The 23,034-nt window shown below is 43.5% G+C and overlaps 3 protein-coding genes across 5 annotated transcripts; 1 reads left to right on the forward strand and 2 right to left on the reverse strand.

The window, feature by feature from the left end:
- Positions 1–1,497: 1,497 nt before the first annotated feature.
- On the reverse strand, positions 1,498–5,558 carry MITD1 (microtubule interacting and trafficking domain containing 1). Of its 2 annotated transcripts, XM_074908588.1 has the most exons (7): positions 5,281–5,556; positions 4,883–4,984; positions 4,643–4,779; positions 4,478–4,564; positions 3,695–3,810; positions 3,302–3,362; positions 1,498–3,214 (listed from the first exon to the last, which is right to left on the reverse strand). In XM_074908588.1, exons 1-7 carry the CDS (start codon positions 5,432–5,434, stop codon positions 3,119–3,121), a joined length of 753 nt encoding a protein of 250 aa, XP_074764689.1. In that variant the 5' UTR covers positions 5,435–5,556; the 3' UTR covers positions 1,498–3,118. The 2 variants fall into 2 exon arrangements, with proteins under 2 accessions (XP_074764689.1, XP_074764698.1); XM_074908597.1 differs by lacking the exon at positions 4,478–4,564 and having other exon boundaries at positions 5,281–5,558.
- On the forward strand, positions 5,498–22,654 carry MRPL30 (mitochondrial ribosomal protein L30). Of its 2 annotated transcripts, XM_074908658.1 has the most exons (6): positions 5,498–5,637; positions 6,036–6,116; positions 7,718–7,864; positions 8,691–8,764; positions 8,853–8,986; positions 22,519–22,654. In XM_074908658.1, exons 1-5 carry the CDS (start codon positions 5,587–5,589, stop codon positions 8,983–8,985), a joined length of 486 nt encoding a protein of 161 aa, XP_074764759.1. In that variant the 5' UTR covers positions 5,498–5,586; the 3' UTR covers position 8,986; positions 22,519–22,654. The 2 variants fall into 2 exon arrangements, with proteins under 2 accessions (XP_074764759.1, XP_074764748.1); XM_074908647.1 differs by lacking the exon at positions 22,519–22,654 and having other exon boundaries at positions 5,499–5,637; positions 8,853–9,191.
- Positions 9,985–17,041, reverse strand: LOC141961617 (lysozyme g-like). Its single transcript, XM_074908632.1, has 5 exons — positions 16,838–17,041; positions 16,105–16,194; positions 15,299–15,495; positions 12,970–13,108; positions 9,985–12,185 (listed from the first exon to the last, which is right to left on the reverse strand). The coding sequence occupies exons 1-5, from the start codon at positions 16,842–16,844 to the stop codon at positions 12,052–12,054; spliced, it is 567 nt and encodes a 188-aa protein (XP_074764733.1). The 5' UTR covers positions 16,845–17,041; the 3' UTR covers positions 9,985–12,051.
- Positions 22,655–23,034: the final 380 nt, after the last annotated feature.

Below are 23,034 nucleotides of genomic sequence, written 5' to 3' on the forward strand. Positions count from 1 at the left end.
ACAGTTAGGTCTATATGGATGTTCTGACTTCCAGTGTCCTTGTTGTCCATACAGACAACCCTCAGCTGAAGCTCCATTAGGGATTTCAAAAGGTGCCTTACCTTTCCAAGAGGCACCAAGGGGGTTTCGGTAGGGATCAGTCTGTGGTGTTCCCAGGTGAAGCAGGATGTGTGAATCCAAGTCACAGCACCAAATTCTGTCGCGGAGTAACCGGAATGCAATTTTGATCAGGTCAGAACAGCAGCAGTTTATTACTATAGGAGAGAACACAGAGCAGTGGAGAGATGGTCTCTGCTGAGATGAACTCTGCCCAGTTACAGAGCTTACATACTGCTAAGTGATACAATTCATTCTTAACCAAGCTGTCAGGTAAGCAGGATGTGATAACAGCAGTGACTGAAATTCTTCAAATAAGGAGGTTCTAGACAGATTAGGAAGCCCTAGGCAGTACATCCTTTTATGAATACTTCAGTCCTTTGCTAATTAAATTGTGCAGGCAAGACTAGTAGCTGCAAATATTTCCTAACAAGTGAGGCCTGCAAAGGCCTATGAGGTGTTACTATGTTACCTGCACACTCATTTTTGAAAGATGGCTGTTTGGCCAGCACTTCATAGGAGGAAATTACGTGGCAGAAGAAACCTAGCTTTAGCTAAGAAGGGCAGTCAGTGGGGGTGAATCCAGCCCTGGGACTGGCACTCACACTGCAGGACTGAACAGGACTCAGCCGACTCCAGCGGGGAAGGCAGCTTAAGCTCATCTCTACAGAGAGTGCCAGGAGGGAGCAGTGTCCTGGCTTACAGCCCAGCTGACCTGACTACATAAGTGGGAGTGGCAGCACAGAACATGGCCTGGAATCAGTAAAATGATTGTGGAACTGTACTCTTAAGATTTCTCTGATTTTTATTTTTTTTTTCCATTCACTGATGCCCATTCCTCTTCATACATGGTGTTCCTACTGACAGTGAAAGGACCTATTCAGAGATAAAGGGTTTATAGGAGAAAATTGCAGTGCAGTGCCACCTGGTATATCACTAAAGGCTTACTTGTACACATGTACAGATAACGCATATCCTTGAGATATGCTAGGAAATTTGCAGTCTTAACTAGTGAATTACAGTCTAATTAAACAGAGAAAAAGTTCAAGCCATGAACAGGCAAGAGGGAAGACCATGCTTGCCTCTTGTAGTTGCAGGGGACTACATCATAGGGGCTCATTACTACGAGAGGCATACCGTATTACAAGATGCAGAAAGCATAACAATTTTTGACTTCCGTTTAAGTACTAACATTTATTGTTGGTCTAAAGTCTTTAAGGTGGCTTTTTATTTTGCCCCTGTATGTTTGAAATTGCTGTACTAGGTTAAAAGATAAAAAGCTTCACATTACTCTATTTACAGTGAACCTGCTCCCCAAAATGGCTGATTTAGAAGGCATTACCTAGCTTCTTTGAATTACCCTATGTAGTACAGAGAAGAATTCAAACAGACGACTAAAACTACAAATAATAAAAAATAACCTTTATTCCCAATAAAAATAGGCATACATTATATGCAACTGAACAAAACTGATGACAGTGACCAGAAACCTAGTATCACACCAGCAAGCCAGGGAGCTTCTGTGGAATGTCTGGGGGGCCTGACTGGTAGCATACAGCTTCTGTGGCACGTATGTAACTCTTTTTGCTGATCTAACACTTGAAAAGCTGAGGTATTATTATGCAAAAGGATAAAGAAGGCAGGCCACTGGCAAATTGTGACCCAGAGAACAAGCTAAACACCAGCGGTTTCTTCTCGATAGCTGTGGAATAGATTTGTTGTGTTAATGGAAGACTAAAAGAATAGCAGTGTTAGGTGACAGAAGGTGAAAGAATAAAGCAAATAATAAAAAAAGGATAATGGAATACACCAGTCATCAGCAAAATAAACATAGGAAGGAGATAAGTCTCTAGCAATGAACACACTACTAGAATATGGAGGTATATTGTATTACAAGATGCAGAAAACGTAAGGCACCTATCAGTCCTGTGGCTGAAAAAATTTTGATGTGACCTGCAAAAGAGGTTCATGTCAGAATATATGATTTTTCCAGATTCTTGCTGACAATGGTCATGAACTTTTATACTAGGAGAAAAAGCAACAGCAGGTCACATGATCCCTTTCGCTTTCCAGAGGATGAAGGGAACAAAAGGCTCTGTCTTTTTTCCAGTCAGCATATCCTTAGAATCATTATTAGCAAGAAAGTTTCAGGGTATCCAACTTCTGGAAGAATTTCAAAATTACTTTTTTTTTTTTTTTTTGGGGGGAGTACCTTAATAGCAAGGAAATAGCTTACTGCAGTTCAGACTGGCATGCCTAGCTGGAAGAACATTAAATGTGCAAGTCAGGGAAAAATATTGGGAGAGGAAAACCTTTTCATGCCTAAAGCAAAGGATGAAAATGAGTTATATGACCATACATCACGGAATAAAAGAACATACATGAGTGACAGGGAAAATAATACACCTGTTTGCATCCTTTGCAGCCCCAAATTCATCATGCAGAGACACATTAGACAACCCTAAAATGTCTGTATACTGAACACTACAATGATTGTATGCAAGGAACTTGGAAAATTGAATGTTACATTTGGGTTTACTAGTAAAGTCTGTGAAATCACGTACTACAGGATTGACTAAAACAGCAGAACAGTAGTCATGACTAGAATACAGGAATTAAAGGAAATAAATAAGGCTGCTTACAAAAGAGGACATAAGGCAGCCCAGCTTCCAATGCTTGTGAGGTGGTCATTTATATAAGACAAAGTTAACAGTAAAAATAGAAATTACAATAAAGAGGCCTCTGAGAGACAGTATTGAGGGTCTGCTATGAAATCAAGATCGGCTAGAGACGGATTGTATTAATTAAGATTATGGAAGAAGTACAGTGGAGGAATTGTACAGGTGTGTTTTCTCAGACTGAAAAGTCTCAAATATTCTTAAACCCAGAGATTATAAAAGCTGTGCGGGACTAAGTACTTATAAGAATTGCTTCTGAGGATGGTCAGCTGGACTCAAGCAGCATCTTCTAGTCTCACGTTTTTACGCTTATAAAATCAGTCATTAAAAACAGTCATATCTGATCACATTTTCTTTGTATGTTTAGTATGAAAGACATCCACTGTTGTTTCATAACAAGGTCGCAAGTCAAAGTCACAGTATCCAATGCTGAAACGACCCTGCAGAAATTAACAGAATTGACATGGTGAACTTAGAATGAGTTCTTCTACGGTCTAAGTTAACTAAAGAGATCAAAGCATTCTTACCTTTGGTTTCTTAAAATAATCAAGACCCCTTCCAATCTTAATCATCCATCCATTGTTGAATCTGTTTTAAAAATTCACAAATGTGAAAGCCATGAGTACACTGAATAAAAAAAACAGTTCTATCCACATGAACACAAGCTCCTGGCTTCAATCAGTTATTTCCTAGTGTCACTGATACCTGTATGAACCATGGAAGACATTATTCTGTATAAAGAGACATCTAGTATGTTCACAGTTAGAACCCATGAAACTACAGAGCGCTGATTTTATTGAGTGAGGGCCACTGCCTTCCACTTTGTTAACCACAGCTGTAATCAGAAATTGTTTCAAATGTTAGGGCTAAGCGGTGTGACTTAAAAAAACCGTGAATGCCAGTTATTTGATTTCACCCACCTAATTTCTCGATCATGTATTGAAGATGAAAATTCAAAATTCAGTGTTACTCCATAGTTCCTCAATGATTGCTGTATTTCTTCCAAGCCATTTATCTGTTGAGTCCTCCCACTGCCCTGTTAAAAGCAAAAATAACATGGCAGGGTGTTTTTGTACCCTATATTGTACTTTTGGTCACTTCTTCCTAAATGCACCAACAAAACCTTTTTAGTAGTAACTTAAACTCAATGAAAGTCACTTGGATGAAGGTAGATTCACAGTTTTGAAGACAGGATAAAAAGAAGACAGATTACAGGTACACCTTGTAAGGGATATGGAGGAGGAGCTCACTCTCAGCCCACTGAAACTAGGTATGTGTTATTATTTAAGCCAAAATAAATGCAGCAATAGTTTTGAGAGGTTTTAGCTCATCAAAACCTCTAAAATGACAACAATATACAGCTGCTGGAGGAGAAAAATATGTGTCTCAACAGATGTTTTGGTTCTGATGACATTTTCCACAGCAAAGCTTTCACCAAAATATCTTTTCCATTTAAGAACCTGCTTACCAAGAATTCTTTCATTATCTGAAACTCTGAACTTATGAAACGATTTATGTTCAACTGTCACGTTTTTATTTTGCTCTTCGTCTGTGTTTTCTACTGAAGGTGTCAGAGCCTCAGTCTTAACATGTACCGTTAAGTAAATCTATATTTAAAAATAAGTATGTATGCAAATAAAAATATATTTGCATGTGGTGTCACATGAGCACAAGGAAACAGAAACCAAAATCTAGTCACTTACTTCATCACAGGAAGTGAGAAGGTGGATTGTTTTCACTTTGCATGGTCCCTTAACCAGCATCTCGCAGAACCGTAGGAAGTTATACAACTGTAAAAAGTTTAATTTAGTAACATGGAATTTTTTTAGTAGTTACCTCTGTATCAGTTACACCGAATATCTACTTACCTGATAAACACTCCTAATGTATGGGTCCTCCACCCAAACTTCGGAAACAATCTCAGTAAGGTACTCTTGGAAAAGCTTTTCATAGCTGAAGCCTGTTGCATTTTCCTCTATCCTGATTTGCTTATGGTATTTGCCGTCTGAAAAGATCATGACATGAATCCTAGGTTAACCGCCTCGCCCATAAAACACTCACATAACAACAGGTATTTAAATGCGAAGGGGTACATGGCAGCTCCGTACCTTGTTTCTCTTTTTCGACATGCTTTTTAATGTCTTCAGCCCTGGTCATGTACTCGGATATTTTCTGCCGGTAATGATGCTTTTTCGCCTCATCTTTCGTGGCTGTGAATCAAAAGCGCACAGGCCAGTTCTGTTGGCGACGGGGGGGGGGGCGCGGAGAGCTGAGCCCTGCCTGGCCGCCGAGGAGGGACCGTCAGCTCTCCTCTCCCTCCCCGTCAGGCGACGGGGGGCCGGGGCCGGCCCTCGGCGGCAAGGGCGGCTCGTGTCTCCTCAAAACCACCCCCGGACTGCGGCCGCCCCCACAGCCGGGGGGTGTTTAACAGCTAACGGCCTCAAGGCCTGCAGTAAACGGCTGACAATCCGCCCCTCGCCCACCCGCCGCCGCCGCCGCCCGGTACCTTTCACCACCTGCAGCAGGAGGTCGATGCCCTCTTGGTAACACACCAGCGACTCCTGGAACCGAGACGCCAGATCGAGCTCCACCGCCCGCCTCACCGTCTCCGCCCCGGCCCGCTCCAGCGCGGCGGTGCCATCGCCCCCCGCCCGGGACATGGGCGCCGCGGCGGGGACGGGGACGGGACGCTGCGCATGCGCGCCGCCTCACCCGCCACCGGAGCGGAGATTGTGCCTCACCGTTGTCCTTCCGCCGGCGCGGAACCGAAGTGCGGTGGGGCCGGTCCCGCGCCGGAAGGCTGCACACCGAGATGGCGGCCGCGGCGGGCGGGCCTGGCCTGGGGCACGTAGCCCCTTGGAAGGTGATGGCCCGGGCTGGGGTTTGGTTCGGGCGCCGCTCTGGCTGTGCGCGCTCCCCCGGGAAGCAACCAGGGGCGGCGGGGAACGGCCCACTGGAGAAGAAGAGGGAGGGGGGTGGCTTCACGGGTGGCGCCAGGGACCGAGATTCGCCCTGCTGCGAGTTCCGCCCGCTGCGGGGCCCGGTCGGTGCCTCCCCTCAGAGGAGAGCGCGGCCCTGGGAGGGGCCGAGGTGCCTGCGGGCGCCCCGTGTTGGCGCAGTGAGTCCTTCAGCCACCGGGAGATGTAATAAACGCGGGATATGTGCTCACCCGGACTGAGTTTGAGTGGCTGCGTAGTCTGTCTGCGGGCATGAAGAACTGTAAGGAGAGTCCCGACAAGTTAAGTCCTGCTCTTTTTGCAGGTCCTGGGAAAGAGGATGGAGGGGATGGCGGCAGCAGCGTGGGTTCGTTGTCTCTTTACCAGGTCGAGAATTCCAGACTCGGTATGTGGTTCACTAGTTAAGAAAATGAAAAATAGGTATTAGCCTGCTTAATTCTGTGCTTTCTATCGTATGACAGATTTCTAGAGACTGTGGGATGAGCAGGTTCACAGTGATGGGTGAAGAGCTGGCTGAAGGGCAGAACCCAAAGGGTGGTTGTGAATGGGTCACCAGCAGTGTTCCTCAGAGCTCAATTCTAGGGCCAGGTCTGTTCAATATCTTTATTTTTGAATGCACCATTAGCAAGTTTGCTGACAATACCAAACTGAGAGGTGCTGTCAACTCTCCCAAGGGATGAGAGGCCTTGCAAGAGGGATCTAGGTAGGTTGGAGCACTGGGCGATTATCAATGGCAGGAAATTAAGCACGAACAAATGCTGGATTTTGCACCACAGACAAAGTAATGTCGGACCACACAAATATAAACTGGGAGAAGAGTGGCTGGAGATCAGCCCTGCAGAAAGGGATCTGGGGGTGCTGGTCAGCAGCAGGCTCAGTGTGAGCCAGCAGTGCCCTGGCAGCCAGGAGGGCAAACCGCACCCTGGGGTGCATCAAACACAGCATAACCAGCCGGGCAAAAATGTGATTATCCCCCTGCATCCAGCATTGGTGCGGCCTCACCTTGAGTCCCGCGTGCAGTTCTGGGCCCCACGATTTCAGAAGGATGTTAAAGGTCCTTGAACACATCCAGAGCAGGGCATCAAAGCTGGTGAAAGGCTGGAAGGAATGTCCTGTGAGGAGCAACTAAGGCCTTTGGGCTTGTCTAGTTTGGAGGAAAGGAGTCTGAGGGGCGACCTCATTGCTCTCTACAGCCCTCTGAGGAGGGGAAGTGGAGAGGGAAGTGCTGGTCTCTTTTCCCTGGGATCCGGTGAGATGACGTGTGAGAATGGTTCAAAGCTGCACCAGGGGAGGTTCAGACTGGACATTAAGAAGCATTTATTTACCGAGCGGGTGGTCAAACACTGGAACAGGCTTCCTAGAGAAGTGGTGGAGCCCCCAAGCCTGTCAGTGTTTAAGAGGCATTTGGACAATGCCCTTAATAACGCTTTAACTTTTGGTCAGCCCTGAATTGGTCAGGCAGTTGGACTACATGATCACTGTAGGCCCCTTCTAGCTGAAATATTCCATGAAATAAATAACTGAAACCAAAGAGATGGGAAGTTGGACTTACGCTGTACTTTTTTACACTTTGATTTTCAGTTTATCTTTTTGTAAGGTACCATCTAGTGTCAGATGACTCTTTTCCTTACAAACATTCTTAAATCCTGAGGAAAAACTTACCGTTCAGAGGCCAAGCAGAGGTTCTTCCGTGAGATGCATGTGAACGAAGTACTGTGCTGGTGTAGTGTTGACCATATATTTCTATGCAGTTGTATGGCCAAACTCAAGAGTGCAAACTGTTATAAAAATGTTTGACTTAATGTTATAAAAGGTAAATTCAAAGTCATTTGTTAGTGGTTTGACCTTCTGAAAAGAAAGGTAGTTAAAAATGTAAGAATTTCTACTAAGGTTGAAGTATGTTTTAGAGAGTTATTTTGTTAACTATGATAATAATTCAGATATTTAGGAAAAAAACCCTCCGGTTTTGTGAACTTCTTATTCTAGGTATTTCAGCCACGGCCTGGAGATCATGAAAAGTATGGAGGTGATCCTGAGCAGCCCCACAAAATCCATGTTATTACTAGAATAAAAAGTGTGATTGGTCGCCCATATTGGGAAAAGAAGATAATACATAATCTCGGACTGGATAAAGTATGGTGGTTGTTCTTTATATTTATTGTGTACATAGAAGTGTAGAAACATAGGGTAAAATTAAGGTGGTGGGTTTTTTAAGGACTTCAATTTTGCAGTTACAAAACTCACATTGCTTTACAGCTGCTTTAAATGTAGTTAAGAAATCAGTGATAAATTCAGTTAAGAAATCCAATGAGAGGAACATTAATGGTAAATGTCTTTTTAGTGGGAATTCAGAATATCACTTTATGGTATTGCTATGCATGCCTGAGGAGAACCTTACCTTGAGAATTTAGCTAAAATAATAAAAATAGATTTGTAAATGCATTTAATTCAGTTTTCTCTGTGGGTAATATTAGTCAATATTGCAGGTAGGCTTCCAAATCCAAGAGGGATGATAAATTTTCAAACAGACTCTTAAGGGTTTGTGTCAAAGATGAGCGTATCCAATTAGGTCAACTGCACGTTATGCAAAAATTTGTCTAGTCAGTGTTATATTACAGAGAAACAAAGTTTGCTTGATCAATTTAAGATCTAACTGAAGCAAGCAATCTTACCCCTAAACTACTGTATTTACATTTATAGTATTTTTAACAGTTGGAAAAAAATTGAATATATTGATAATGTAATAGGAGTAAAGCTGAATTTGTAATTTTACTGGAATCAAGAGTTTGATCAAGTTTTGATTTTTGTACTTTTATGTATGTTCTTGATGCATGACACTTAAAGAAACCTTATATTTGCAAATATGGTTTATCTTTTTACTAATAGTCTGAAAAGTTCAGTGGATGGAGATTTGGGGTTTGGCAATGCATTTGTAAAACCTTTTCTATCCTTTATATAGGCGCATCAGCCAATACTGCACAAAAATATCCCTTCTGTGAATTCCAAACTGAAAGTTGTTAAACATCTGATAAGGTTTGTTAACTATTTGTTTAATTTGGAATACTTAATGTAACTGTCTTCTAGTCACAGGACTTCACTAAACAAACTCTTCTGCCTATAGAATACAGCCACTGAAACTACCTTATGGGTTGCCAACCGAAGAGGAAATGTCAGACACCTTTCTTACGAGCAAGGGAGAGCTTATCATTAAACGTCGTCTGAAACCTGCAGAGCAGAAAGAAAGAAAGTCATAAGGTGTGCTGGTTGGATTTATACTTTATAAAATAAATAATTTCAATCCTGATTTAAGAGTTTATTTATGAAATGTAAGCTTAATTCTTACCCTGTCTGATACGAATGGCTCAGGGGACACTGACGCTTAGAGAATGATTGAATGTATAAATATAAAATTCAACGTTGTTAATATTTGCCTGAAATATTAAAGGCATGATAGGATTTCTGTCCTTGTGTTTTAATTTTGTGGCTAGATTACTGCTGTTTATGGCTAACCGTTAGTGAACTTTGTAAAGTCAGATAAGCAGAGAAACAAGTAGAATAAATCTAACTTATGATGGTGAGGACATTTCCCAGCTAACAGTAAAGGTTTACAGTATGGTACATGACTTCTCCTTTGCTGCACAAAGGAAGGAACTGGAATTGAAAAGCCCTCTGTGTAGCAGTTACATGAGAATTGACTCGCTGTCCACTGAGAGTGTAGTTTGATTGAGAGAGGCATTTGGGTGACTTACCTTGGTCACACTTGTTCCTTAGCAAATAGTCTGTCATCTGGCCTGCTCTGTAGCTTAAAACGTACCTGAATTCCCATTTGGGAGTAACAGAAGGAGTGATTTACATCTTGGTAGGTTGTACAATTTGCCTTTCAGGAAACATGCTATCTCACTTGACACATATTTCTTGATCCTAAATGTTTAATAATAATCGCTTAAGAGCTGCAGTCTGTGTGAAAGTTGATGCTTTTCCTGTTCTAAAATAGCAGACTTTAGAAATCTGGAGACCCTGAAGCATACCTCTTTGATGCAAGTTAGTATTTATGAGCTGGAAGCTTATAAAGTAACACTTTTTACTGAAGGGTCTTGAATATGACCCTTCTGTGTGCGTATTTTTATTTACAATTTTAAGAATGTGAATTAGCTGCTGCTGTATCAAATGATAAAGTAGTTTGCATTCCATCGAGCATAAATTCCACAGTTTAACACACTATAAGCCGCTCCCACACTAGACACGCGGTAGAGGAGTTAATCTTAATGATTGTATGTTGTGAGAAGATAAGGGGGATACAGTCGCTAAAAATCAATGTTTATCCTTTCTGCATGCTTGCAAAGAAGAGTAAACAGCAGTAGGAGTCCAAGTGAATAGACATATCAGTAGAGGGGCATAGAAGCTGGAGATACTGTGAGCAGAAGAAAAAAAAGGATAGGCTGTGGTAGTGGCATTGAAGAGTGTAGTGGCTCCTACAGGCAGGTTGAAGGCAGAAATGTGAAACTGAGCTGGAAAACCTCAATTTCTCAACAGACAACAGGCTGTGGTTTGAAGGACACACAAAATACTGGTGTCAGTCTGAAGTGTATAGAATAGCAAGGAAAAAGTGAAGCAGATAAGTGAATGTTTTTCTTCCCTCCCTCCTTCCTTCCAGCATATACATAGCGTCGTGCCCTGCAGTGTGTTGTAGCAGCAGGCTCTGTGTGGTGTTGACCATGTTCTCACAGGGAGGTACTTAGTACAAGCTGAAATTTCAGCCCTTTTGAAGGATGTGTGTAGTGCATCCAAAGTACAGGGCACGCTTAAAAGAGATGGCACAAGTACTGGGGCCCAGAAAGTTAGGGAAATGGGTCTTGTTGCTGAGAGATAGCAAATAAAAGACTTGTACCAGGCTTGGTGACCCAGAGCACCAAAGCCACGATTGCTCAACCTTACCGAGCATATTCAGGATTTGTGAGCACAGCGCTGCAGCCTGCTCAATCTCCAACAGAGGGAGCGCAGCCAGTTCTGTCATACACAGTATGGGTATGAATGTGGATCTTCTTTTTGTTACACTGTACAGATACTGCAACCTTCAAAAGTACTGCAATGTAAATTGGAAAGAATGTGTTAATGAAAAAGCTTGCTTGGTACTGTGCACAACTTTAAAAGTGTGTGATAAACTACCTAAGTTAGACCAGAGCTAATAATTGCTTCCCAAGTACAGAGAAAGGATAATTCTTTAGATAGTACCTCTTACTTCTGGGTAAGATTTAGCTACAAGAGATGTTTACAGCTGTCTTTCATTGATAAGCTGGCAGTTTTAATGAAAAAGGAAATTGCATTTTCTTAAAATTTTTAATACATGTGTAAGTGTGGGTGTTTCTGAAATGGTGTTTCCTCCAAGGTCACAACTGTCATACAGTCTATCTGCTATCCCAAACCTTCTCTGTATAAGCATATGTTCTCTAAAGATTTGCTCTCGGGTCTAAACCTGAACCAACAGGGTACACAAATACAGCGTGTGTCCACACCCTTTCATTAATGGAACATTGTAAATGCTTCATGTAACTCTTCATGAAGCACAGTAAGAGATGCGGCCCTTTTACGCAGGAAACAGACTGACTGAAGATGATGGAAAAATTCAGGTTGGAAGGTACCTCACTGGTCTCTAGTCCAGCCTCCTGCTCAACCCAGAGCCAGCGCTGAGGCCAGACCAGGTTGCTCAGGGCTTTGTCCAGCTGGGTCTTGAGAACCTCTGAGGACAGGTACAGCTCAGCCTCTCTAGGCAGCCTGCTCTGCTGCCTGGCTGACCTCATGGGCTCACATCACCAAAGCTAAGAGTGATTATACTGAAAGTATATGATACACTGGGATATACTCTTCTGGTAGATTAAACATATACGATATTTATTGCAAATATTTAGTTCCAAAACTGCAAATTCTTAACAACCAATGTTGTACTGCTGTTAAACACATGTATTGACAGATGAAATCTAAGGCAGATAAAATCTTGTTAAGTAGTGTTATAACTTTCTTGCAGCATTAATCTGCTGCTTGAGAAACTGCAAGCACAGATGAAAACTCTTCTTGAATATTCTTGTGAAGTGAGATAAAAAATAAATGGCAAAAGATTGGTTATAGTTTGGATTATTAGCAGTGTTATCTTTTATAGTTATTTTTTTTAGCCTTAGCCAAAAAAAAAAAAAAAGAGAGCTTGCACGTGTTTCTGGCTTCATTATCCTCCCCCATTCTTACTGTTTCTGGGGGAAAAGTATAGGATATTTTTAGTTAAAAGCAAAGTATGCAATCAGTGACTCAAATCTTATCACTTGGATATCTCAGTATCCATTTCTCTTATAAAACTTGGCTCTTGCAACCACATCATTGGCGTAGTCATTGTGTGTTGTGCCAATGTCCATTCTGTCATAGCTCCGGATGTTGTTAGCTCCCGCATTATAGGCTGAGATCCCACCTGAAATGAGAGTGACAGAAACACATAAACAGAGGTGATACTTCATTAGTAAGTAAGCAAACAAACCAAAATCACAACTTAAATGTAGTGCTTTAGTTTGTAGCTCTCTTTCCACCGGTATTGTTGGCCATCGTATTACCATTTCCAGCTGGCTTTGTCATTGAGGTGTTCCTTTTGTGTTTTAACTTTGTGAAGGAATTGTAATTTCCTCCTTTACATCCAGACTTCGTGATCATTGTCCCCATGCAATATTTTGCTCATGTTAACGGCTGTATGACTGTTTCCTTTTGCGCATGTTCCTTCACACCTACCTGCATTAATAATCTCAGACAAACTTGTAGCTGGAATAAAGGGACCCAATTGTAACAGCTGCTTCAGGTGTAATCAGTGTTCATGAATATAACCATGTTTCCTCCAGAGAGGACCATACATTTTCAGAATTAATGTGTTCCTTCTTCAGAGTTGCCTGAATAGTAGCTTTCTATAGGTGGGTATAGAAACACAAACCAAATGAAACAGAGAGAGAAGTGCAAAAACCCACCCTTACTCCTTGGAACTGAAAAATGCCATGATACTTGCCAAGTTTTCCAGAAGCCTGCTGGAAAGCTAACCAAATCTTACTCCCCTATTCCTTTTAGTGAATGTTAAGGAATATTATTCCACATCTTGATAAAATGAACAGAGGGCCTGGGATGTATTTAGTTTTCTGAAGTGTTCAGTTTTACAGTGTTACCGTGCTTGACTTTTATATGTGTGAAGTGTTATAAAACTAACAAAATTCTACCTTTGAGCTGCTGTTCCTTTGTCCAAGTTGGGAATTTCCTCTGGATTTCATTTATCATCCCGCATAAAATCTCTGTGCCTTGTGCTAAGTGCTCTTCACTGTCCCATGATCCAACAATCTTATGGTACCGTTTGTCAACCTGAAAGTGAGACAGCAATATCAGCACATCAGAAACCCCACTACTTATCCATAGCTCTTCATTGCTTACAGGCTGCTTGTATTCATTTTTATCTTTAATCTCATGATTTACCTCTTTTGTAATTGTATAGAGAGGAAGCAAGCTCAGCTTAAGGTGCAGGCAAAGCCATTAGGTGTGTGAATAGCAGACTGTCAGGGCACTGAAGAGGAATACCTGCTCTACCTCCTTGTCTGTCAGAGCTTTAAAAATCTGACACAGCTGTTGCTGTAAAGGTTATGCTGCAGAAAGCGGGTTTACTGCTGCTTAAGCTTTTCCAGTTGCAAGGTGAATGCTCCTCTCTTGAGCTGCATCAAGGGTGGGAAAACCCCTCTTTTCTCTAGGGATCTCCCCTCGATCTCTGCCCCAGTTCTCCTTCTCCTTCTCCACAGAATCACAGAATTGTCTAGTTGGAAAAGACCTTGAAGATCATCCAGTCCAACTATCAACCCAACATTAACTGTTCCCAACTCCACCATTTTCCTCAGTGCTATGTCAACTCTACTCTTAAACACCTCCAGGGATGGGGAGTCCACCACCTCCCTGGGCAGCCCATTCCAATGCCTAACAACCCGTTCTGTAAAGAAACGCTTCCTAATATCCAGTCTAAACCTTCCCTGGCGCAACTTGAGGCCATTCCCTCTTGTCCTATCACTTACTACTTGGTTAAAGAGACTCATCCCCAGCTCTCTGCACCCTCCTTTCAGGCAGCTGTAGAGGGCGATGAGGTCTCCCCTCAGCCTCCTCTTCTCCAGACTAAACACCCCCAGTTCCCTCAGCCGCTCCCTGTACGACCTGTGCTCCAGACCCTGCACCAGCTGCGTGGCCCTTCTCTGGACACACTCGAGGCATTCAATGTCCTTTTTGTAGTGAGGGGCCCAAAACTGAACACAGGAATCGAGGTGCGGCCTCACCAGTGCTGAGTACAGGGGCAAGATCCTTTCCCTGTCCCTGCTGGCCACGCTACTGCTGACACAAGCCAGGATGCCATTGGCCTTCTTGGCCCCCTGGGCACACTGCTGGCTCCTGTTCAGCCGGCTGTCAATCAACACCCCCAGGTCCCTCTCTGACTGGCAGCTCTCCAGCCACTCCTCCCCAAGCCTGTAGCGCTGCTGGGGGTTGTTGTGGCCCAAGGGCAGCCCCCGGCATTTGGCCTTATGGAAACTCCTCCAGTTGGCCTCAGCCCATGGCTCCAGCCTGTCCAGGTCTCTCTGCAGAGCTTCCCTACCCTCAAGCAAATCAACACTCCCACCCACCTGGGTGTCATCTGCAAACTGACTGAGGGTGCACTCGATCCCCTCGTCTAGATCATCATTAAAGATGTTAAACAGGAGTGGCCCCAACACCGAGCCCTGGGGGACACCACTCGTGACCGGCCACCAACTGGATTTAACTCCGTTCACCACAACTCTCTGGGCCCAGCCATCCAGACAGTTTTTAACCCAGCGAAGTGTGCGATTGTCCAAACCTCAAGCAGTCATTTTTGCCAGGAGAATGCTGTGGGAAATGGTGTCAAAGGCCTTGCTAAAGTCAAGGTAGACAACAGCCACAGCCTTTCCCTCATCCAATAAGCGGGTCGCCCTTCTTCTCCACCTCTTATCCACAGGGTAGTGAAGTGCAAGTCTGAGAGTGCTGGAGCAATTACAAAAGCAGATCCCAGTGCGTGCAGCAAATGCCCAGGGATTGCATGGATAAGCATACAACTTGGCAAACAAGTGAGGCGTGAATGTAGGCATGAATAATGAAGCAAGATCCCCCACTAGCCAGGCCCCTCTGGTGCATAAAGGGTAATTAACTTAATTGTATGTAGCTGCAGCCTGCAGGCCTCTGTGCTTAGTTAAAAAAAATGCTTTTTGAAACAAGATTTATTTTCTGAAGTATGAAATAGGAACAATTAACCTCTCCATTCCCAAGAGAGTGCTGGGAAGCAAGCAGGTTTCACAGTGCAAAAGCAGTTTGCTCATGCCCTGACACTCCCTGGGGTCCTTCTCTGGTGCTGGGAGCTGACAGCTGGGTCAGTGTCAGCTTTATTCTGGCCAAAGAGTTGTCTGAAAAGGTTTAAGGGGCTGCCTTTCAATGGGTCCCCTGCTGCTCTTCTGACTTTCTGCTTCAAAAGAAGGATGAGGTTTGTGTTTTTGAGAAGGTTGACCATACCTGCATTAAACCGAATGCATTTCCATGGTCACCCCATCCGTCATTCAGCACTGTACCAGCATGTGACTCTCGAGAGATAATACCAGCAATCACAGCTGGATCAACACACTTGCTGTTGCCAATTTTTGTAATCTTGGCTTGGTATTTCTGCATGTTCTTCAAATCTTTTTCTGCAATCTTCTCTGAGGCAGGAACTCCTATAACACAACACGTATGACTTTTCCTTTCATTTTACAAATCAGAAACAAGTTGTGCTAACAGTCATTATGACTGAGCTGATGTTTTGAATCCTCCTGAATCTATTTAGAGAGGAGTAGTGATAGAATTGACAAATTTTGCTGAAAGATAAGTGCCCTAGAAATCAATACTCAGACAATATAAAAAGTTTTTTCTAATACAGAGGGCAGTTCTCTAGTGTGCAGACTAAAAGGTGGGTCTTCTTGTTTTAAACCTACGACTTCAAGTGGATTAGTCCCAGATTTAGTTCCTTTTGATTTAAGTCTATAATAGGGAAATGTTTGGAAACTTAGGTCATGAGGAAAACCTTCTTAAGGGAGAGAGAAAAGCAGGCTTGATAGCAGGGGTTGGATGCACCCAGCAGACCTTACGTTTTCTCTGCAATGGTCTTGAATATAATCTCAAAGGCAATTCTATTCCCAACATAAACTTATGCCCAAGTAGTATCTTTGCTGGTTGTGGAAAAATCTGCTCGCATGGCAATGACTGACAGCCAGAGACCAGGATCTGTAATAGGGATGAGATTTTATATGTATGTAAGAGGAACAACTGAATTAGTGCCTACCTACCTGCATAGCTCAGACCTTCTGGTTTCGCAGTTGCCTCCGAAGCTCCAGTTGTGTCAACATTCAGTATATTCCCATAACGCTCCAGACAGCCTAAGAGCAGTATTTACAATCAGATGTCAGACCAGTGCATGCCTTTAAAATGGTTTTGGATCCATGACTGAAACCCACGGCATCATTTCAATACTAGTGCAGGTATTTGTGCTATCAGATGCAGTCGTGGTATCATATGCTCTGGAAAAGATTACCTCTCGACCATGCTAGCATAAACCCACAGTGTAGCTTGTGAGGTGAACTGGTGTCTTGTGCACAATTCATCTCCCCTAATTTTAGCTTCCCTAAGCTTGTGACTTGGGCTGCCCGCATAGTCAGTGGAGAAAGGCACCTCCAAACGGTGGTTTTTCTATTCCAAAATAATTTTTTTAAAAAGCCTATGAGAGTCAAAAGAAGTCCTACGCTACTTATTGGCTCCAGCTTGCCTTTCCATAGCTATCATCAACAAGAAAAATCGAACAGAAACATCCTTCAATTACATCCATTACAATTTACCTGACTTGCAGTTCATTTGACTTGCAATTTATCTGCGTTTATCTGTTGTCTAAACACACCATTGTAGAAGGGAAAACATACAAACAGCAACTGAGAGGAACAATGCTAACCCAAGCCCAGCACTTAATGGAAAACAGACTTAGGTACAGTGAATTATTTACGAGAATATTAGACAAACATCACAGACCTGACATGTTTGCTGCAGGACGTCTCCCCACCTTCTCACCGCACTTCCTGGAGACAAATGGGCTTTTTATCTGCTGGCGGCGTTTTGAAGCAGCTGACTCCGCACTTCCCGCACACGGCTGGTATTACGGGAAACAGGAACGCCTAACAACTTCTTATGCATCCACCCAAACACAACAGGGTTTCTTTTCTACAGCACAAACACAATTACAGTTTTAAAAATTAAATAGCTTTTAATTTCATTTCAAACCCCGTTGCTAACAGTCTGCAACTAGGAGGAGCTTCGTCTGAAAACAATTTCCCCCCCCCCCCCCCCCCCCCTTCAGTTATTGGGAGCAGTATCATGCTGACAATGGGGAATTGGGAACCTGCGCTTTTGGACGTAATAAAGTTTTTGCAGGCAAAGACCCAGCAACAATAACATGACCCAGAGCTGCAACCGCTGAGAATGTGGATATGCAGAGACTATGCCAGGTCCCTGTTGTTATTCCCTCTTGCACAGCGACAACAAAGGTGAAGGCACAAACCCAAATTAGCAGGCAGTGTGGATCAAAGCCACTGTAGCTGTTCAGCAGTAAGGAAAAAAGCCACTGGATGGCAGACCTCCCCGTCACTGCTAATCCATCCAGACACGCTTCTCCCCCACGGTAAATTTGGTGAGGGTGAAATGCTGTTTCATCAGCTTTTTCACATTTTAAGCCAGGGAATTTATCCCATGTCATTGTATTGGAAGACTCAATTCTGTAAGTTTTTCCTGTACTGTTGATACCTGCCATAGACAACCAGCTGCTAAAAGTGCTAGAAGTGCAGAAAGCTGCAATCTGTGCCTGGAGCGCTTCAAGTTCACCATTACAAGTGAGTTTAGAGAAGGTTCAGAGGGAAGTACATCTGGCAGGAGGGAAAATAGAACAGATATGGCTCATACAGAAGCGACATTTAAAAACCCTGAAAATTCGGAATATCACTGAAGATGGTTCACAAACTAGTAATTTTCAAATGGCCTGTGCTACCATTCCCGTGTTGCTGGGGGAGAATCGTAAAAGATGTACTAGTTTGCTTCTGCATCACAGTGACTGAGGCACACAGGTAGAGCTTTTGTGTTTTCTGGAGCCCTATACAGAAATTACTGTTTAATCATATATGCATGCATGGAGTCTCACATGTCCTGGGAAGTGTTTTCCTCAACAAACCTGTATTCAGACTACTGAGGAAGAATGGCATGTCCACACAGTGGCTTGTAACAACAGCCCTGTCACTTGTGTGATGTCGAGCAGGCTGCAGCTTGCAGGCTCCACTGGGAGCTTGGGAGCTTCTGCAGACTCGGTTCCCCAGGGACAGAGAACTGGTTACAGCTTTTGTCGGTGCTCTTTGCAGCATCTCTCACTTGTCCCATGGCTTGCTTGTCACAGAGGAGTCAGTACGTAAGCCACACTGCATTGCAATTTCCCCTGCTATGTCAGGGTGGTGGCTTGGGGCAGCCTCAGAAGTGCCCCAAATTGTGGTTTATGTCCTAGGTTCCCCCTTGTACTCGCTGATAGTTAGGCATTCAGCAACCTCCAATTCAGATCCAGCTCATCCTAGTTTTTCTTCATCTTTCAGAAATGCTACAAAGGACCTGTCAAGAGTGCAGTTCTGCCATGAAACTTGGTCCCTTGCGTTGATCTCACCATGGAGTGCCATGAGCCAGTGCCACGGGCTGCAGGTCGCCCTACTGCACTGCAGCGCCGGGGGCTGCTGACTTCAGTCCCTTTTGTCTGTACAACTGCACTGAAGGCAGGGGTATAATCTGAAAGTAATGGGAACATAAACATGTCCAAAGGAATAATTTAACTTGTTGATCATCTGTCAGGAGGGGAAAATCCTGAAAGAAAGGGTAGGAAGAAGGGGAAGAGACCAAGTCGGTTAAATCTGGTTTCCATGAATGAGAGATTTATCAAGACAGAAACTTACTTATAAACTGAAAATGTTTGGTGTAAGAACTGAGATAATAGCTGTGTAGGCAGGCTGTCACATTCTTCAGAAGCAGATTATGCACTAATTGAAAGGGATTCAGAGAGCTGTTTCTCTGTGTGGGAGTGAATGCTGGCTCATCCACAAAAGCTTCATCTGAAGAATACCCGTGTTAAGCTCCTGAGAGGGCAAGTGATATCACACAATCTGGGGCAGGGTGGCTTAGAAATGATTTCAATTAAAAGCAAAGCAATGACTAGTGTGCTGCTTTTTTTAACATCATGCTACAGAGATGATTAATTAGTGTTTATTTTACATTTAACTGCTTTTTAACTGTATTTAGATGTTTTTTAACTGTGCAAGTGTGACTTGACTTGTTTCTACTGGATTTACTTTCACTTGTGTTGACCTTAGGTGTGTCCTGTCCAGTTTTGCGGCATTTTTGATGTCCAGAGAAACAGTGAAATAGCAACTCTTCTTGAGTCAGAAGGTGCAAGTTGGGTAACCCTGCTGGGAAATGTTTAAGCAATGCATGAAGGCAGTTGTGATTGATGGTACTTTAGCTCTTGTTTATCTGAAGTACAAGTAGTAAGAACTTCTCGTAAGATAAAACAAGTCTCTCTTTCATTCTGGTAAGCTGATAGTTGAGAGTTTTGGCATATGTTTAATAGAAGTTGTCTCTGTAAGGGACAGAGCCAAGGAAGTCAAACAGGACCCTCTGATACAAAACAATGCTTAAGGCAGCATGAAGCAAATTAAGCACATGCTCTTAGGCCCTTCCTTCATTTCATAATCACACAAGCCCAATTTTAATAAGAATTTTGAATGGATTATTCTTCATGTGTTTTGCTGCTGTAGACTTGTTTTAGAAGCACCCATGGATTGTCGGTGTTGCATGTGGAATTAAATTGGCTTGGATCAAGTGCCACTTTTTTTTTTCCTCACGTTGTAATTTTTAGGTAGTGTAGTGCCATCAGTAAACTAAATCATTTGTGATACATGATTCTCAGCTGCTACTTTGGTAAATTATTTTTCTTTTCTGTAATAACGGTTCATATTTAACAAATTAACTTAATACACCAGTGTAGCAAAGCTCAGGTTTCTAGTTTAGCATTTAAGCAATCAAAAAGACGTTAAGCCTGATAGTGCAGATCCAACAGAGTACTGAAAGAAGGAAAGCAGTGGCTGTGCCTGTTACAGGGAAAAAGTTGCACCATAAGTTTCAAAACTCTGCTAGTTTTATTTATTGGTTTAGTTTCAAAAGTCCCCAATAGTTTTTGCAGAAGTTCTCCTTGTCCCATCAGCAGATGTAAATCCCCATGCTGGAGGGTGCAAACAGGACTGAGACATGAAACTTACAGAAATTGCACAAATTTCAGTTTCTTTTGTAATAAGTTCATTTTTGCAAGCCTTGGGTCTTGCAAAGCCGAGCTGAGACTTTAGATGAATTCTTAAGTATTTTGGAAGTCTTATTCATGACCCTACCTAAGTACAACAAAGGCTGTTCTTGTTATAAGATAAATACTAAAGAGCAATACTTAAATGCTTTGTATTCATTGCTGATTAAAAATGAAAGCCAAAAATGCAAAACTACATGTATTTTTTCATTTACGTATATGTACCTGCTCTACTCTGTTCATATGGATGTGGCAAACTTGTTTACTTCTTTCCCTTTCCTGGCTGTCTATTGTATAGTTGTAGACACATATACCTGTTCGTAGCATGTTTTTTCTTCTCTCAGCCATCCCAGTTCTGAAGTCTTGTCGGGTCACCTTTTCTTCACTTCTGATCATGGTTTTTGCTGCAATTTTGAGATTCTCCAGTTGGTCTCCATCTTTGCTGAGCTAAGGCTACCTGAGTCGAACACAGTCCTTAGCTGAGGCTTTTCTGGTGCTGATTATTATGAAGCCTTCATGTGTCTTGCAAAGAGTATACTGTGTTGTGCATCCTAGTGTGGTGATTGCCTCTGCACCACAGAGGGACACTTCTGCTGTCTCCACTCCTGTCTTTCACCACACTGGCCCTGGGCTGGGGATGCTGGCAATGTTGGTCCCTGGGCTGGAGGACAGGAGATGGTGGATGTTGAAGACTAAATCCCCTCTGTAGCTGTGGGAGGCAAATGCTGCTGTGCAGAGCACAGGCCACCTCACTGGTGTGAATGTGAAGGTGAAGTTGCCACCTGTCCACATGGAGAGATGTCTGCAGTGAATGTCTGCTGTGAGGTTTGCAGCCGTTCCCGGGTGTACATAAAGAGGACCTTGTGAAGATATATATTAAGCCAATTATATCTTTGCTAACACAAATTACAAAGCTTTGGAGCTTTTCTTCTGAATAAGAAACAAGAAAGCAGGATGTTTTTGACACGTATTTATTATATGACTACTGGAAAACTCTGCTACATTAACTGCCAGGAGGTAGAGAATACCAAGGTGCTCCTGTTTAACTGTATTTAAATGCACAACAGCCCTTACCTCACCTAACACTGGCTGTATGGGCTCAGTGGGAGTGAGTAGAGACTGCCAGTGCTAAGACCTTGCCTTTAGATGTACTACTGAGCAATTTTGGTACAAGGTAAGACAAGAGAAAGTAGCTAGTGAAAGTAATTTCACAGCAGCTCTAGCTGAAGTGTCAATAAGGTGCCTTCCAGCTAATGGATCTGGTGGGTTGGTGAGCCCTGGGACAGGGACATCCCTCCGTGCTGGTCCTGGAAACTAGTGGCATGAGACATCTGCAGAAGCAATTGATTGGTCAGTCTGCAGGACTAATGGGTTGAATAGTGATCACCTCTGGGCGATTTGTGTAGCCTGCATTTCAAAAAATTAAATGAATCACCTGGCTTTCTAAGCATATGCTGTCAGACAGCCACTTCTCCAGGGTGGGAGCGAGGCAGACACCCCCCAGCTTACCTTCCCGTGCACACTGCTCACAGCACCATGTGGGTTGTGGTGATGGCAAGCAAGGTCTTTCCAAGTCAAAGTCACATGCTAGGACAAGTCTGTAGTTACAAGACAGGTTCAAGAGCAAGCCAGGAAGGAAAGTCAGCGAGGCAAAAGCAGTATCAGTAGGTTACAAAGCCAGGTGCAGCCTGACTTCCATTGCAGCTCGGGTGAGGACCCAGGACAAGGTTGTGAGAGCTTAAATGCAGCTCCTGAGCCAGCAGGCAGAAGGTGCATGGGAGAAGACAACAGAAGAGTCTCATCATAGTGCAATATGAAGAGCTGACCTTTAGTGCAGGCAGCCAGATCCTTGGAGAGTGGGGGAAGAAGCTGCAGAACCCAGCAGTGAAGTCAAGACCCAAACAGCATGGTCTCCCCAAAGCAACTGTCTGAACCTCTCCTTATGTGTCCTGTGCTCCAATCCTTGACCAACTTGGTGGCCTCTACCGGACTCACTCCGGTGTGTCAGTATCTTTCTTGTATCAGGGAGCCCCAGACTGGGTACAGTGCTCCAGATGTGGTCTCTCAAACGTGAAAGAGAGGGAAATGACCGCTCCTCTCCCTGCTGGCTAGAATTTTGTTAATGCAGCTCAGGGTGCTCTTAGTCTACATCTCCATGAGGGTCCATGTGTCCACCAGGACCCCCAGGTCCCCTTTTGCACAGCTCACTTTTTAGACAGTTGCCTCCCAGACCATATTGATGTGTGGGGTGGTTGTGTTCCAGGTGTAGGGCTTTGTCTTTGTCTTAACTGATCACCATGGAGTAACCTTCAGCCCATTTCTCCACCCTCTCCAGGACCTGTCATTTGGTATCATCTATAAACTTGCTGTGAGCTCTCTCTGTTCCTAGTCTGAATTGCTGCTGAAGACACAAAGCAGTACCGGCTGCCGGATCTGTCCCTGGGGCGTGCCACCAGCAACTGGCCACCAACTGGACCCTGTGACACTGACCACTGTGCTTTGAGCCTCGCAACTTTCTAGACAATTTTCTACCCACCTATCTAGTCCATGTCTCACCAGTCTGGCTATAAGGATACTACATCAGGCTAGGGCAAAGACCTTGTCAGGTCAAGGTATACCGTATCTGCTCCTCTCCCTTTCTCCATAAAGTCGGTCATCTCACTGCAGGAGACAAACATGTTGGCTGGACACTATTTACACTGTTTAAACTCATGCTGGATGTTTTCAGCATGGTCTCTAATTGCTCCCGGGAGGACATGTGTCATAACTCTGTGCACTGTTAATGGCTTTGGATTGCATTTTCCTATCCATTTGAGATGCTTGCAGCCAGTTTTTCTAATTATTTTGACAT

The sequence above is a fragment of the Athene noctua genome, chromosome 1 (genome assembly GCF_965140245.1).
Source record: "Athene noctua chromosome 1, bAthNoc1.hap1.1, whole genome shotgun sequence".
In the NCBI taxonomy this organism is placed as follows: Eukaryota; Metazoa; Chordata; class Aves; order Strigiformes; family Strigidae; genus Athene; species Athene noctua.

Excerpts from the sequence above, each read along its gene's own strand:
- MITD1 (XM_074908588.1), bottom strand. The coding sequence starts at position 5,434 with ATGTCCCGGGCGGGGGGCGATGGCACCGCCGCGCTGGAGCGGGCCGGG. Across the intron at positions 4,565-4,642 it reads ACATTAGGAGTGTTTATCAG|TTGTATAACTTCCTACGGTT; the intron begins GTAAGTAGATAT and ends AACTTTTTACAG. Across the intron at positions 3,363-3,694 it reads ATACATGATCGAGAAATTAG|ATTCAACAATGGATGGATGA; the intron begins GTGGGTGAAATC and ends TTTTTAAAACAG.
- MRPL30 (XM_074908658.1), top strand. The coding sequence starts at position 5,587 with ATGGCGGCCGCGGCGGGCGGGCCTGGCCTGGGGCACGTAGCCCCTTGG. Across the intron at positions 5,638-6,035 it reads GGCACGTAGCCCCTTGGAAG|GTCCTGGGAAAGAGGATGGA; the intron begins GTGATGGCCCGG and ends CTCTTTTTGCAG. Across the intron at positions 7,865-8,690 it reads ATAATCTCGGACTGGATAAA|GCGCATCAGCCAATACTGCA; the intron begins GTATGGTGGTTG and ends TCCTTTATATAG.
- LOC141961617 (XM_074908632.1), bottom strand. Across the intron at positions 13,109-15,298 it reads ATGCATTCGGTTTAATGCAG|GTTGACAAACGGTACCATAA; the intron begins GTATGGTCAACC and ends TCTCACTTTCAG. Across the intron at positions 12,186-12,969 it reads AAAGGAACAGCAGCTCAAAG|GTGGGATCTCAGCCTATAAT; the intron begins GTAGAATTTTGT and ends CTCTCATTTCAG.